Source organism: Anabrus simplex, chromosome 4 (assembly GCF_040414725.1).
Source record: "Anabrus simplex isolate iqAnaSimp1 chromosome 4, ASM4041472v1, whole genome shotgun sequence".
Taxonomy (NCBI): Eukaryota; Metazoa; Arthropoda; class Insecta; order Orthoptera; family Tettigoniidae; genus Anabrus; species Anabrus simplex.
The window spans coordinates 434,225,468-434,242,946 of NC_090268.1; the positions used below are offsets into that span (position 1 = coordinate 434,225,468).

At 37.9% G+C, this 17,479-nt stretch overlaps 1 protein-coding gene across 1 annotated transcript in view; it reads right to left on the minus strand.

The window, feature by feature from the left end:
- LOC136872062 (dimethyladenosine transferase) overlaps positions 1-17,479 on the minus strand; it is a 56,239-nt gene that overhangs the window by 23,035 nt on the left and 15,725 nt on the right. The window contains exons 4-5 of the mRNA XM_067145919.2: positions 16,500-16,721; positions 12,606-12,712 (exon numbers count right to left, since the gene is read on the minus strand). Of these exons, the coding sequence (XP_067002020.1) occupies positions 12,606-12,712; positions 16,500-16,721 (329 nt within the window). The remainder of the gene's footprint in view (positions 1-12,605; positions 12,713-16,499; positions 16,722-17,479) is intronic.

Genomic DNA, 17,479 nt, shown 5'->3' on the forward strand with positions numbered 1-17,479 from the left:
AGACCCAGCTTAAGGCTTGATTATCTGTCTCCAGGTCGAATTTGACATGTTCCAGATAGAGACGGAACTTTTCTAAGGCGAATAAGACTGCCAACCCTTCGAGCTCATAGATGGAATACTTGGCTTCTTGAACCGATAGAGTCCTAGATGCATAGGCGATGGGACGCCTCCCTAGTTCAGTCTCTTGAAGAAGGACTGCAGCTACAGCTGACGACGACGCGTCCGTTTGGACGATGAATTTCTTCGAGAAATCAGGCATAGCAAGTACAGGGGCATTACAGAGAGCTAATTTAAGATCTTCGAAAGCGGCTTGTTGAGAAGGTCCCCACTCGAATTTGATGCCTTTCCTACGAAGAAGGTTTAAGGGCGCCGCTCTATTAGCGAAGTTAGGAATAAACTTCCTGAAGAAATTCACCATACCAATGAATCTAGCGATACCTTTGATGTCCTTAGGAGGTTTAAAATCACGGATGGCCTGTGTTCTAGAATGATCGACAGCTACCCCATCGGGTGACACAATATGCCCTAGGAATGACATAGAGGGCTTAGCAAAGGCAACCTTGGACAACTTGACAGTTAACCCAGCCTTACGAAGGCGATTCAGAACTTCTCGCAGATGATCTAGATGTTCTTCAAAAGTCTCGGAAAATACGACGACATCATCCAAGTAGTGATATAAGTACTCAAATTTGATGTCGGAGAAGACCCTATCTAGTAGCCTAGTGAGCACAGCTGCCCCCGTGGGGAGCCCGAAAGGCACGCGGTTGTATTCGTATAAATTCCAGTCCGTGGCAAACGCTGTAAGATGTTTAGACTCCTCGGCAAGGGGAATTTGATTATAGGCCTGATTCAAGTCCAAGATGGTGAAGAACTTGGCCTTACGAAACCATGAAAAGCAAGAATGAAGGTCGGGAAGGGGCACAGATTGCAACACCACCTTCCGATTGAGAGCCCTGTAATCAATGACAGGCCTGAAGCCTCCTTGGGGTTTCGGGACTAGAAAAATAGGCGAAGAATACGCTGACTTAGAGGGCCTAATAATACCATCCTTCAACATCTGATCGATGATTTCTTTCAGAGCCTTCATTTTAGGTGGAGATAGCCTATACGGTGGAAAACGGACAGGAATCGAATCCGTGACCTCAATTTTGTATTCAATAAGGTCAGTAACACCAAGAGTATCAGAGAACACCTCGGGAAACGACTGACACAGTTTGCGAATACTATCAGCCTGCTTCTCAGGTAGATGTCTAAGGTCTAACAACATCTCATCCTGGATAAGCGACATAGAAGAACATGACACAGAATTACACTTTAATAGTGGGATTTTACAACTAGAAGCAAATTTGAATGTGCACGACCTAGACTGCAGATCGAGCACAAGACCAGTGTGAGAAATAAAGTCAGCTCCCAATATAATGGGGCAAGACAATTGCTTGGCCACAAACAATTTAACTTTCCATTTAAACTTAAAAACACGAATTTTGACCAGTAAGGAACCTAGAATTTCTAATGGAGATGAATTAGCCGAAACGTATTGAACAGGAGAAGAGACATAGTCAGGGAGTTTACAAACAGATTTCAATTTAGAATACCAATCAGCCGAAATAATGGAACAAACACTGCCTGAATCTAAGAGAGCTGTTATAGGCTCGTTATTTAACTCAATCTTAAGAAAAGGAACAGGTGCGGGGGTATCCGCCGCAATCCTAAGACACTCTTTAGGGCATTCAAAAGATGAATTTGAAGGCTGGTCGTTCTCTGCATTTACAACCTGTTTACTAGGGGCTGAGTCTCGGGAAGATGGATTAGTCGGCTCAGCCGACGCCACTAGTCACTTTTTATTATTGGCATAGCTGGAATTTGCACCAGAAGTTGAGCAGGAGGGGGTGCTATTTGAGTTTGGGCAATCCTTGGCGATATGTGAGAAGGCCCCACACTTAAAACAGCCTTGTGATGACCCTGCTCCATTCCTTGTCCCACTTGACTTGATCAGAGGACACTTATTCCGCAGATGGTCAGGCGACCCGCAAGCATAACATTTACGGGGATTGACTGGTCGGCGAGGTGGAGGCCGAGTGTTACTAAAGGAAGGCGGGGGTTCTTTCGCGACACGCAAAGAATCGGCGTATCTAACTCCTTCCGCTGAGACTGCCAATGCTTCAAGTTCCGAGAACGTTTGCGGGCACGCCGCGAAACACAAATATGACCTATAGGATGGTGAAATACCTTCCACAATAGCTTGTACAATTTGATCCTCAGGGAAGTGAAGAGCAAACACCCTAGTATAAAACTTAATGTCCTGTATGAAATCAGCCAAGTTTTCATCCAAACGCTGTACACGATAATAGTACTTCTGAATAAGGGAGGACCTGGCCCTAGCCGGGATGAAGTTAGCTAGCAAATGGGCATGGAAATCCTCAATAGAAGATTGCTCGGCAATGGCTCTAACTATTTTGTCAGATAGAACACCAATAGCATAAGGATAGATAATTTGCAAAATTTGACATGGGGAAAGAGAAAACACAAGGGCATGATCCTGAAATTCCACTAGAAATCTTAAAAATGAAATTACGTCACTGGTGGTGTTGACGGAAAACTTAGAGATACCTCTAAGCAACATTGCCAATGGATGAGGCAAGCTGCTAAACCCAGGTGACATAGTCGTTAAAGGTTTCAATGGCAAAGAAGTTAATTCAGAGCGGATGTTACTCAATGACGCACGGCGTTCAGATTCGTTGTTCGATGGGGCAGAGATAGTTTGAGCAGCAACGGTTATCCTATTGACTTCTCCCTGAGGAGGCTCTTCCTCGTTACCTACATTCACCGTGGCGGGTTGATCAGTTTTGGGAGGAGCTTCGCCGGTTAGCAATTGAGTGACCTTATTAGACAATTCAGAAATAGTTTCAAGGAGCGTATTAGCGTCCTTCCTCTGAACGTCATTCACCTTTAGAGACAACAGATCATTAACTCTATTTGCAAAGTGATACAGCCTGCCTTGCACACGCTTAATTTGATTAGGAGATGGATCGTTTTCATCAAAAAAGCTGACTACCGATGCTAGCCCAGTAATATTCTCGACAATCGTGGAAAGAGAGTCATCAATTTCTTTCTCTCCCAAATTGGGGATGGAAATGGGCAAATCAAGGGACTCTCTAAGCTTGTTAGTGTCTATTGCAACCGTGCCTCCAGATTGAACGTTTCTGATAGTTAACTCATATATCAACTCCTCTTTGCGCAAGTAGTTAAGGAGGAGAACATCGCGAGGGCCGGGCATGATGACAGAACAATTTTGAAAAACTCAAAAAATTCCAGAAACTGAGAAAATTGTTAGAGTTCGAATCAAAGCAATGTTTAGCCGTCAAAAGGGGCTAAATTGAGACCCATTCAACCACGCTCTGCTACCACTTGTTACCGTGTTTTAGCGGTAGTTATGCGTAAAAGAAGGTGCGGGTGTGAATGGGTTTCAAGCTACGAAATTATAGTGCATGTAAAATTAATTTAAAATTTAACAAAGTTATATTTTCTTTTCAAAAACAAAGCAATAACAGACATGGCAGGTACAATGTAGCAAAATAAGGGGAGTTACAATATTTACAAGTTTTGGGCTTCACGCCCTGACTTCAGCGATCAGCTCAGTTTTACCACAAACACAAGTTTTAACGGAGGGGCAGAAAACCCCATTCATCCCTAGGAGCCCCTGGCTCCGAATTACACAGAAAAGCCTCCACGAGGCATATGACACTCCATTTTCAAAAGAGCGATCCGCTCTCAAAATTTAAGCCTCTCAAAGGCCACACCAAACTCTACCTTCAAGCTGTCCTCTAAGGACGTATTCACAGGGGTAAAATACCCAACCTACTGAGGTCTATTACATGAAAAGAAGGTTGATTACATGACCTCTAAAATAACAATTTGAGAGGAGGCGAACTTGCACTCCTAATACACTTTGTTTTTAAAACCTAATCTGGCTCTGGGCCGCTAACGCAAGGGCTAATCCCATACTACAGAGGTGACTTAGAGAAGAACACTTTACATTACATAAACGAAGAATAGTTTAAGAAAATAAGTTCACCTCAAAACAAATGTGAGTGGGAGCTCGAGAGGGTTAGCACTCTCTATCCCAATATGTAGCTTTACAAGAAAAAGATGAAAATAGTAGTTACATTTTAGGAAAGGGTTACATGATGGAAATGCTTCGAACCCGCCGCGAGTGTTAAACTGCCGACCTAGCAAGAAAAGAAGTTATTAATAGGCCATTACCTGGTGTTGAACGGCTGAAGAAGAAAGAGGCGCTTCCCGCCTCCTGCTATGTACTTAATACACTGAAAGATGGAACAGAAGTGGTCCGGAGACCCCAAAATCAGCAGTTTATATCCTCTCGCGGAAGATTCTAGGCGTTAGGGGAAAGAAAACACCCTCCCACAAAATTTTTATTGGCTAGGGAAAAGAAACCCCTACATAGAGGAAAAAGAAACACATTATTGGTGGAAAATTAATTAAAGAAATTCGGGATTGGCTAGATCCAAACTAAGGGGAAAAAGAGGGGTATACAGCCAACTTAAACAATGACAGAAGGAAATTTAACAAAGAACAAACTCTTGAAATAAAAATTTCTCCAACAAAATAGTTCTTTGACTCCGCACTAGGTCGCACTATTGTTGATCTTCAGTAGTGTCCTCTAGAAGAGAAAGTTCACACTTCTTACTTCAAGCGAAACAAAAACACATCAAAAATGACACAGTTCACAAACTCAAAAATTTCCAGGTAGTGACATCTTCTGAGGAATTAGTAGATTAATAGTGTAGATAAAGTTCGGACTTCCTCCAGAAGAGGAGTTTCAACTGGCGCAACTTTTAAATAAACAGAGTAGAGGTGTACCGCCCGGTACACTGAGCAAGGGACTTTTTGGATTCATATTGAGGATTTGCATGTCACTATTAATGTCCGTGAAATTGTGTTTCTGATCGTCAATGTGCTGACCCATAGCTGAGAAGTGTCTGTGTTTGACGGCATTTACATGTTCATTATATCATATTAAAAAACTCCTACCAGTAAGCCCTACATAGCTGGCTCAGCAGTCGTTGCATTTGAGGCGATAGACTCCTGAGTGGTTGTATTTATTTATGTTGTTAACTGATTTGGAATTGTATAGTATGTTGGTGTTATTACGTGTAGTTTTGTATGCTATTTTTAGACCTTGTTTTTTGAAGATATTGGTTATGGGATGTATATGGTTATTGTTGTAAGTAAACAGTGCATATTCTTTTTTATCTTTAGTGATTCTGGTTAGCTTGGTTTTCGGTTGGTTTTTGACTTTGTTGATGATCCGGTTTATCATTTCTCTTTTATATCCGTTTTGTTTTGCTATTTCATGGATTGTGTTTAATTCTTTATTTAGATTTTCCTTTGAAAGTGGAATGTTATATGCTCTGTGAATCATACTATAGTATGCAGCTTTCTTGTGAGTATGTGGGTGGGTGGAGTCTATCTTTATTGTATTTGATGTATGGGTAGGTTTTCTATATATGTTGTATGTTAGGTGGTTGTTATGTCTGGTTATGGATATATCTAAGTAGTTTATGGTGTTGTTATTTTCAGTGTCCATGGTAAATTTTATATGGGGATCTATTTAGTTGTTCTAAGATTATGTTTTCATTAGTATGTCTATTGTCCATGATTATGAATGCATCATCGACAAACCTGCACCAATAGATGATATTTCCTATTTTTTTGATTTCTTGGTGTTCTAAATAGTCCATATATATATCAGCTATTATGCCTGATATTGGTGATACCATGGGTAATCCTTTCTGTTGATAGATAGTGTCATGGAACTTGAAATAATTGTTATTGATAGCAAATTGTAATAGTTTTATAAATTCATCTATTTCCAATTTGCTTAGCTTACTATGGTTATAAAGATTGGATTCTATGATAGTAATAGTTTTTTGTGTGGGTATATTAGGATACATGTTTGTTATATCATATGTTGCTAGCTTGTAGAAATGTTCTATTCTTATATTCTTAGTAATGCTGCAAAATTCTATTGAGTTTTTTATGGTTTTATTTGCTTGAATGACAAAATGTTTTTTGAGGAATTTTTGTATGTATTTGGATAATTTATAGATGGGGCTTGGCCTGTAGTTTATTATGGGTCTCATGGGAATGTTGTCTTTATGGATTTTAGGGTAAGCTTTAGCTGTAGGTATCCCTGGATTCATGGTGATTAATTTTGTAGTTTCCTGTTCATTCAAGAGAAAATTGATGTTTTTTAGGAGAGTTTTTAAGTTCTTTTGGATACTGTTAGTAGGATCTTTAGTCTTAATTTAAAAAGTTTCATCTTGAAAGCAGGTTTTTGTTTTTGTTATATATTCCTCTTTATCCATAATGACTGTAGTGTTTCCTTTGTCTGCCTTTGTTACTAGTAAGTTATTTTGTTGGATTTTATTTTTGAGTGCCTTAATTTGTATTTGGTTTGTGATTTCTTGATTTTGAGGTTTTTGGGTGATTTTATTGATATATTGTGGTAGTGTTTTTTTAATTTCATATCTAATTTCATTTTGTTTTTCTTGAGGTATTTTGTTTAGAGCATCTTCCGTTTCAGTAATAATAGTAGTAATGTTTTCAAAAATTGAATTGTTTTTCCAGTTATGTTTCGGTCCTTTGCTCAGTATAGTAGTTTCTTTTTCATTGAATACTGTGTTAGGACGCATAACATTCAACGCGTTCTTACAAATGTCACCAACTCAACATATTACGGCACACGAAAAGAAGAACATGCTCCATCAATAATATTCAAGACTCTTAATAGCTCTAACAACAGTAGCTGCCCAAAATATCGCCAGACATTACAACCAAATATTACCTAAATTGCAAGCAGATTATACAAATACTTATCTAACCGCAATTATGTATATAGTTATATATTTTTGCGGACCCATTATATCGGAACATCATAACTAATCAAATACTGTTGTGAAAACTTTGTTAACCTCATTTTGCCCCAAACAATGTATATATAGCACCACATATTAATAATGTTAATGCAATGTATTTTTAACAAGGTATATATATACCACTGTTTTAGTTATGTGTCCAATTTAACAAGATTATCCAATGCCTATGCTCAACAAAACAAATAGTTTTCTAAAAGTTCAACCATATTCCAAGACATAAAATAAGAATAATAGGCTTTATAAACTGATACTTTACTATTTAAGATATATGCCAACAAGATATTGCATACTAATATTTTAATCACAAGTGTCCAAACCAATAATTCTACATTTTCATATGACTGATCAATAATCAATTAATGTAATTGAAGAACCAATTTTTAATGTATATTACTGAACTTACTACTATTAATTTACACAAATATATGTATATCTCATTCCAAATTGTACAACCCAAATTAGATAGTGATAACATAAAAATAGCATGTAATTTTATGGATGATGTATATTAGTTAACTACTTACCTTGACACTGTATGCTGGGAAACTTAGGATTGACACATACAATAGCTCAAATGTACCAAGACATACATACCAACATTTATGATCAGTTGGACTTAATTTAAGTTTTAATCATTATATGTGATGTTTTTGTAAAATATATCTTTTATGCATGTCAACTGAAGATGACCCCCTAGGGGCCGAAACCGGTCTTGACCATATTTACTAGCTGAATGTGAATAAATTTTGTATTGATAAGGTGGTGACTTATATTTATATTGTTTTTTTAAACCATCACTTGTTCAGAAACATACTCGATTGCACCTTTATAATACTCCAGCTAAACCAACACTTTGCTATGGATCTCAAGACTTGTCTCGAATTACAGCACGAGAAATGACATTCATGCATCATACAGCAGGGCATACAAAATGGGACCATAAAAGGAATGGAGAGGTGCTACAAGAACTGAAAGTACAACCAATAACTGACTACATCTTCAGTTATCATGAAAGCTGGAAACGTCATATACAAAGGATGGAACATGGCAGATTGCCAAAAGAGATTCTTCGATACCAACCAGAGGAAAAAGATCTGTAGGACGTCCGATGAAGAGATGGAGGGAAAATGCAAGACCGTAATGGGACACATGACCCAATACTTGGAAGGAAGATGATGATGATGATGATAATAAAAAGTAACTTTCCCTGTAATTAATGGGAGAATTTATTTGAAAACATTCAAATACGTAGGTATGCTGAAAAGTAATGCCTCAAATTTTTTTATTCTGTTCTTAATATCGGTTGAGGATGTCATGCATGTTACTCAGTCGGTCTTCCCGCGTCAATGAGGCAAGTTGCAACTCTCTGCCGTTAGAAGGGTCTGCTCCAAATTGTAGCGTGTAACATGGCAGTGTGTAATGTAACTATTACATGTAATAAACCTCATTTTAGGTCCGTATTGAAAATTTTTTTTAACAGTTCAACAATAATAAAGGTGTTTTAATTTATTCCACCTATTCAATACTTATATTTTCACTTATAGTTGTTACATAATTAAATTCTTAGTTACATGGGGACATGTTTCGCCCTCAATTAAGGGCATCTTCAGCCTAAATACAATAATCAAAAATACAACTAAATTAAAAGTGGAAGTTAAATACAATCATCAAAAATACAACTAAAATAAAAAGTGGAAGTTAAAAGTTTAGCCTGTTATTAAAATTCGGAACAATAAAAATGTGAAAAATGATAAAATAAAAAGATGCTAATGGAAAACTGTCTTATGATTAAACTATAATCTTGTCGGAGACTAAAACTTCTATTAAAATTCTAATTAAAACAGTTCATATAAAATATTGGAAAATCAAAGTGGTAGTAATAAAAAGCCAACGACATGAGGGCGTGTACACAAGCAAAAACTTGATTGTCATGAATACAATCTTTTCAAGGCCGCTGATGAAATTCGTAGCAAGTAAGGCAGAAGCGTCTATTGAAAAATTGTAAGAGGCCGTTAGCACCGGTAGGAAATAAAATGGCTGAATCCTTGCCAGAAAATGTCAACAGATGCAGAAATAAGTTTTATGTAAGTGGAAGTTGTTATTTGTTAACTACTGCTGAGTTGGTTGCTGCCCGTCTGTTGGCTCTGAGTCTGGTGTTATAACTTATAACTTATTTCTGCATCTGTTGACATTTTCTGGCAAGGATTCAGCCATTTTATTTCCTACCGGTGCTAACGGCCTCTTACAATTTTTCAATAGACGCTTCTGCCTTACTTGCTACGAATTTCATCAGCGGACTTGAAAAGATTGTATTCGTGACAATCAAGTTTATGCTTGTGTACACGCCCTCATGTCGTTGGCTTTTTATTACTACCACTTTGATTTTCCAATATTTTATATGAACTGTTTTAATTAGAATTTTAATAGAAGTTTTAGTCTCCGACAAGATTATAGTTTAATCATAAGACAGTTTTCCATTAGCATCTTTTTATTTTATCATTTTTCACATTTTTATTGTTCCGAATTTTAATAACAGGCTAAACTTTTAACTTCCACTTTTTATTTTAGTTGTATTTTTGATGATTGTATTTAACTTCCACTTTTAATTTAGTTGTATTTTTGATTATTGTATTTAGGCTGAAGATGCCCTTAATTGAGGGCGAAACATGTCCCCATGTAACTAAGAATTTAATTATGTAACAACTATAAGTGAAAATATAAGTATTGAATAGGTGGAATAAATTAAAACACCTTTATTATTGTTGAACTGTTAATGTAACTATGTCGGTGCGTGAGAAACCTTGTGTTGTAATCAAGTTTATAACAGCAGAAAACGTGCCTCCAATTGAAATCCATAGAAGAATGAAAGCTGTGTGCGGTGATGATTATATCAACATCAGTAATGTGTAAAGTTGGGTTGTTCGTGCTCGTAATGAAGGAAGGAGAAAGTGGCAAAAACCTCAACATGTGTGATAGAGCTCAGAATGGATGACCGCATACAGCAAATGATGGCATTCAACGGAATCAGGTTGATGAACTCATCAGACAGAACTGTCGGATAACAGAGAGACAACTCTCAGGTAAGGGTGGCATATCACGAGAGCGTGTACAGGCCATTCTTGCAGAACTGGGGTACAGAAAACTATGTGCAAGGTGGGTGCCTTCAACGCTCACGCCTGACATGAAACAGAAAAGACTGGACATCTGTCAACAATTGCTTTTGCGTTTCGAGCGTGAGAGTGATGGGTTCCTGAACAACATTGTGACAGGTGATGAAACCTGAGTTCACCATTAAGACCCCGAATCCCACAGAGCATCAATGGAGTTCTACTGCAAAGGGTCACCAATGCCAATAAAGTTCAAGACCATGCCATCAGCAGCCAAAGTCATGCTTACAGTATTCTGGGATGTTCAAGGTGGGGTGCATTCGGAATTTTGGAATTCATGCCTAATGGCATAAGCTCTGCATGGTACTGTGAGACGCTCAGCAAACTGAAAGCACAAATTCAACAAGTTTGTCCTCACATGGAGCACCTTCTGCTTCAGCATGACAATATCTGACCTCACACGAGCGTTGCGACATTTGTAACAATCACAGGTCTTGGATTCACTGTCATCGATCATCCTCCATACAGCCCTGACTTTCACCTGTTTCTAAAACTTAAAGAACACCTTTGAGAAATTAACTTTGATAGTGATGAAGCAGTGCAAACAGAGGTGCGGCTGTGGCTCTGTCGACAAAGTCAAACATAAACATTCTGCAATGATGGTATCAACAAACTGGTTTCCCGTTCGGAGAAATGTGTTCGTCTCCAGGGTGACTATGTTGAGACATAAATATGTAGACGTGAAAAATAAAGATGTACAATGTTATCACAGTTTGTTTTATTTAAAAAGCTTTAAGGGTTTTCACATAAAAAATTCAGAGGCATTACTTTCCAGCACGCCCTTGTACTTTGTAGAATAATATATTACAAGAGTGAATTTAGTCATGCCACACTCCCTAACACACCTTTTCTTAACGTCCATGCCCTGAGACAAGCTTACTGTGGACACTGCTGCTTTATGCCAACACAACCTCTGTTATGTCTTAGATGTGCAGCAGCAGCAGCAGCAGCAGCAGTAGTAGTTTATTTATTTATTTATTTTATTTATGAACAAACAGGCTTTCCGCCCCATTACATGTTCACAAAGCAATAAGACACAATATTAATAATTATAATAAAAAATAATAATAATAAAATAATAATAAAATAATGATAATAATAATATAATAATAATAATAATAATAATAATAACTAAATACATAATAATATAATAATGATAATAGAGATAATAGGAATAAATAATAACAAAAATGATAACAATTCTGTAGCAGTCCTCGGCTCGAGGATCCAGCAAACTCATCACTTGTCCTTATGCCTACAGTATCTTTCGTCACATTCATTTTCCCTGACATACTCCCGATCAATACCAAAACATCGACAGTCAGCACTTACATTCTAACCAGCCATAACCCAAACAAAAGTCCTCCACGTTCACAACAGTAAATAACACAATCCTAACCCAGCAGAAAATCATAATAACTTACAATCAAATTTCAACACTGGTCTCCCTCCACACTTACCTTAAATACCACTCTTATTTCAATGCATTACTACCTCTCATGTTGCAACTTGCCCATTATTTAGTCATGCTTGATCTCATTTTAAAACCCAAGCCATGCTCAGCATTACATTTGCTATCGCAACCACCACTCATTACGTGTCCTTGTGGATTCAGCACATACGTCATCTTCATTGTCCTCTAACTTACTCTCTGTCCAAACCATAACAACCAACATTCCGCACTCGCCCTTCAATCCATCATACACTACATTTACCAACCCGCACTTAATACAATCATCTCTCCAACTCCAAAAGTTTCAGCAATAAATTAAACCATCTCATTACCAAACCATCTTCGCCTATACCAACACTTCTCCCACACCACATTTTGTTTCAATCGATAAATCTAATATAATTCAGCAATAAATAAACCATCTACATACAAACTCCCGGATTCAGGTACCACCTCTTACCCACAATTTCCATTCCCGATCCACCTCATATACCTTCCACAATACACCACTAAATCTAAATTTACAACATCTCAGATAGCAGCAGCAGTAGTAAACAACATTTTGTTTGCAATAAGAACCTGAACATTTTCTGTTGACACTGGATCTCGCATGACGTACCCGATCAGCAGTCTTGTTTGGGCTGACTGTACCTACATATGACAAATCCCTCATGGCGCAAGAGACTCGAAGTGCCAGGACCTACCAACTGACCACTGCTCAGCCTGAAGGGCTGCAGATTATGAGGTGCCATGTGGTCAGCATGACAAATCCTTCTGGCCATTATTCTTAGCTTTTTAGACTGATACCAGCATATTATAAAAACAAAACTGAAAATATATTTCAAAACACCAGAGTAAAGGCGCGAGACACCTGGTACATAGCCTATGACAATCTTGAAGAAACAAGCTTTCTAATGGCAAAAGAATTACTCAAATTAGTTGAGCAGTTTCTGAGGTTAGGGACATATAAAATCACAAGCTTTCTCTCTTTATAATATTAGTGTAGATATATACAACCAAACCTACCTCATAAAGTCATCAATATCCATGGTTCTGGCTCGTTTTGTTTCAAAATTATTCACCTTCAGGATGTTTTCAACCTTATCTTTCATACTAAAACCTTCAGGAATATCCTGCAAAAGAATACGAAGTATGAATAACTCTTCACTTAAAGTAAGTACTCAAGGAGGAGCAAGGAATCAGAGTGGAAAGAAATGTGTTTAACACAAAGGTACATGTAAGTGTGAATGCATAATGTGTGTGGAGATGATTTTGTGATACTATGAGGAGAAGAGAAGGTAAATATGCATTGCTTTCAGCAAGAGAATCAGCATAACAATACAGTCGGCTTTGTTTCTGCATGACAAGAATTACAAATTGAAGGGGGGGGGGGGGGGAGGGGCACGAAGGATGAATATTATTTTCTTTCATAAAATTCTCTTGTGAGAAGAGGGGTATATGAAAGGAGCCTCCCTGAACATTGATTTTATAAATAAGTTATGCTACGGAGGCAGACATATTTTTCCATGATAGATAAGGAGTTCAGAAAAGCTTGCAGATTGACTGATGAGTATCTGGAAAACGCCTGGCTTTAGAGGACATATCATGGTACACAAAACACAAAACCTTGTTTATCCGGATTGAAAATAATAAAAAATTATTTTTACTTGTACAGTAATTATTTCACGGGGTCGATTCTTCTTGAATATCTTTTCCGCCAAGGATAGTTAAGGACAGGAATTGGAAGTAAGTCGGTTGCGGTCTATCAAAGGTACCGTCCCGGTATTCGCCTGGAATTGAGAATGGGAAACCGTGGACTCTCCTGAGTTCCTTGACACATTTGCACGCATTCCCGGATGCTCAGATGTAGATGTGAACGACGTAAATGACTGATTGGAAAATGACTGTAATTCAGGCTACAGCATAACGACAGATGAATAAATTGTTGCCTCTCGTTCCTCGGCAGGCAATGACGAGAGTGATGGTGAATTTGAAAATAAAACCAGCGCTCCATCAGAAGAAACAATGACTCATGGAGATGCAACAATGCAGCTGGTCAAACTGATGGCCTATTTAGACTCCCAGACTGAAACTACACCAGCAAAACTGATGTTAGTAAAACGTCTTCGTGATCAAGCTGCGTGCAAACGCTATACAAATGTAAAACAGAAAAGGCTCACACATTATTTTAGTGAATAAAACGGAGTCGTAAATGTAAGAAAAGTGTTCTTATATTTTATTGTACAATTGAAAAAAGGAATTACTGTACAACTTTTGTTAATATATTATATAACATGTACTGTATTTGTTTTTTTAGTTTTTCCGGATTATCCAGTTTTTCAGTAATCCGGATCAGTTCCAGTCTCACTTAATCCAGATAAATGAGGTTCTTGTGTACAAGAGTGGAAAAAGGATCTCATTGTAGCCAAGTGTTGTAACCTCTTTGATGACACCTTCTTCCTTGTCAAGAATTTCCAAGATTTGGCTGAGCTTGTCTCTGTCTTCTCTCGCTGTAATGTTGTTGATAGCTCCAAGGTATTGTAGCAAAAGTTGCCTTAGGATCTGCAGATCTCATCCTTGAAATTGATGCACAGTTCATGCTAGACAATTTGACACATAGTTCAAGAGGAAGAGACAGAAGGGCAAGTGACAGAGAAAAGCTGTGCGCATGTTCGCACAGGGTGGAAATATTCAGTAAAAAGTTAAGTCTCTAATTTGCAATCACAAACTAAACACAAAATATGGACAGATAAAACGGGTTTTGCCCTTCAAATACCTTGGTGAAATTCTAGAATCAACAGGGTTAGAAAAGAAAGCACATGAAGTTCGCCTACAGAAACTCAAAAGAGCGTACTGAAGAACATTTACAACAAAAAATATGCATGTGCACACACACAGAGACCAGGCAGGCACTACAATACTGTGATCAAACATGAAACGCTGGTACTCAGCAGAACAGGGGATCTAGAGAACATTCTGACAGAAGAACAAAAGGTCACGAGAAAAATTCTTGGCTCAGAAAACAACTGAAGATGGATACAAACTAAAATCCCGTAAAGCAACAGAGAAACTGCCCAACCTGGCAGCAGATATTAGAAAACGAAGATGGAAATTTCATGGAAACGTTTAAAGACTCCCAACAACAGGGCTTACACACAATATCATGACATACAGCAGAAAATTGAAGAGTCTACCATGAATACAAGAAGTCAAAATGGACCTGGAGAAAGCCCAGAGAGAAATATCAGAAATATTAGACAGAAATCTGTTCCATAAAACAGTAAACAGATGGGTAGTACCGCCAAAGAATGAAGTTCCAAGGAGACCAGGTACCAAGTGGACTGAAGAGAGCCCACGGAGAAAAAATGAAAGCCATATGGAAGACCAGAAAGGCGAACCATAAAAGCACTGCGTGATCCAACAGGGTCCATACGCAAATAATAATAATAATGATAAAAATTAAAAAAACAGTTTGCATTCACTTGCATTATTCTTATATTACTTATGGTTAATTGTTGTTGTATTTCTCATTATCCAAAAAAATGATTGGCTTTATATGTATTTTTCTGTAACTGAACTATCTGTCAGTTGTACAATGGAGTGGATTTTACATGACAGGAAATGATCAAGCTTAATTTACTCTATTTACGTCTACCTTGTAGTTGTTACAGGTATTGTATTTCTGTATTATAGTACAGCAAACATCTGGCCCATCAATTTTTAACTGTTGTCAATAATAAATATTTTTGTATAATCATTCCAGATGTAAATGTTAACTAGATATACTGCAACTGCTAAACCCATCCCTCATATAACAGTAGGAAATCTTCCCAGCAACCTGGATAAGCTTGAGCTGACACCTGCTTACAGTGTGGAGAATGGTCTACAGTACAATCACATTCTGGAGATGGTATGATGTTTTATTCGTAGAAAAAATCCCTGCATCTTCTACAACCCATCCTGATCCCGTTCAGTCCAGTCCATGTCATGCATGGCAGGTGGGATCTGACAGTAATTTGCTCTCCAGTGAAGATGATGTGCAGGAGCAAGTAGAGTTCTTCAAGCAGTCCTTCCACTCCTCCAAAGCAGTCTGTTGACATCTTTACAGCAGCATAACTAAGGGTGGTTTTCGTGATTGTAGTCTTTGGAGACTGAGAACAGGTATCACATCTAGAACAAGAAGCCAAGAATTACAGCAGATTATATTCTTGAACAGGAACATTAGATCTTCGTATATCAGGTGGTATTCTTTCAAACGGCAGCAGGAACTAGTAGTTGGAGTAGACCTGATGGTGCCAGATATGACATAAGATGGTATTCAGTTGCCAGTAAAGATAGTTTCTTTATGGGCTGTTAAGCAACACCAGACCACAGTACTCAGTACAGAAAACGAGTGCTAAGGCCAAAGAACACAGGATGCTTGCAGTAGAATCTGAGGTAGTACCACACAGTTTCTGAACAACACTGTGTTGATTTTAAGTTTTTCCAATACATTCAAGAGATGTTGTTTGAATGATCAAGTCTGGCCTAAGATAACACAAGATATTTTGGAAACCTGTTGTGATTAAGTACTCGACTGGAGAAGTTGATGTTCATTTTGTGTTTACCAGGTGGTTATTCAAAAGGAAACAAGATACTTCTGTCCGGGATGCAATGCGCCTGAGTCTCCATTTCCTGTAAAAATCTGCCATGATGGACAGATCCTCTATGAAAATTTCTTTTGTTTTCCTGATAACCTTGTGTTGCATGGCTAAAGCCAAGTCATTAGCATAACATCATTTTTGGCTCCAATCTCTCACCACCACCAACTACTTTGACGGTGGAGGAGAGGAATTATAGTGTGGCTATGTCATATACTTCCCTAGTAAGCGTATACTTTAACATGTATCCTATATAGCAGAAAGTTAAAATATTACTTACAATATTATTCAAAGAACAATGGACTTTATAGTTCTTTTCCATGGTTGCAGTAACAGCATTCTGTTTAAACGCAGAACTTAAGGTTTTATTTTTGCGGATGAAGGCAATACGAGTTAATCCATCCCACTCTGTGAAGTTTATTGGAGGAGGTGGATTACGAGGTTCTATTCGTACGACACTGGACTCCACTTTTGGGGGAGGTTTGAAGTTGTTCTTTCCAACCTAAGAGACAAAAACAGACAGCATTAAAATATTTATTTAGAAAATATTATCTACTTACAACGAAAAATAAATCAGATTGTATAAGAAAGGTGACTTGCCTAGACAAGTACACAACAGATACGGAAAGCAAATGATCAATGTCATAACTCACAAGGGAAGGGTGTAAGGTGACCAGCTATATAAAAGTTGGCTGGTAAAACACAGGCATACATGACTTCAAAAGTAAAGTCTGTTTTGGCTTGTGGGATGCTGCTCTCTGAAGCTGCCTTGCTTTGTGTTGTTTACCCACATTGACACCTAAGAATGAAAACCTCGTAGCTGTGATTTAACTAATTTTCCACGAGAAGAAGAAAAATTATTTTCTTTAGAATTTAAAGTCTCTCTCAATACATTATTATGTCGCATAACATCCTGGAAACATGTATTGATGACTTACAAAAGATCAAAAATAAGGTTCCTAGAAGGAAACAATATTTAATTTCATCGATTGTAAATGTTAAAACCATTTAAGCTCTTTAGGCTTTCTCAATCGGAAATTGCCAGCGTTTCGCCCGCGTGGGCGAACCTTATTTTTGATATAATGGCCAAAGGCAGACATTTATACAAGTGGAGGCACATGCTTCCCCTAGTGCACCATAACTGAATTGTTCTACCTATACATAAGAGGCTTGCAGTGGTGTCTCAACAGCGCAGTAGCCACCAACATCTTGGAAAGGTGTAGCAATCAAACTGATGAGCCCACTACACTGGGGCGAAAC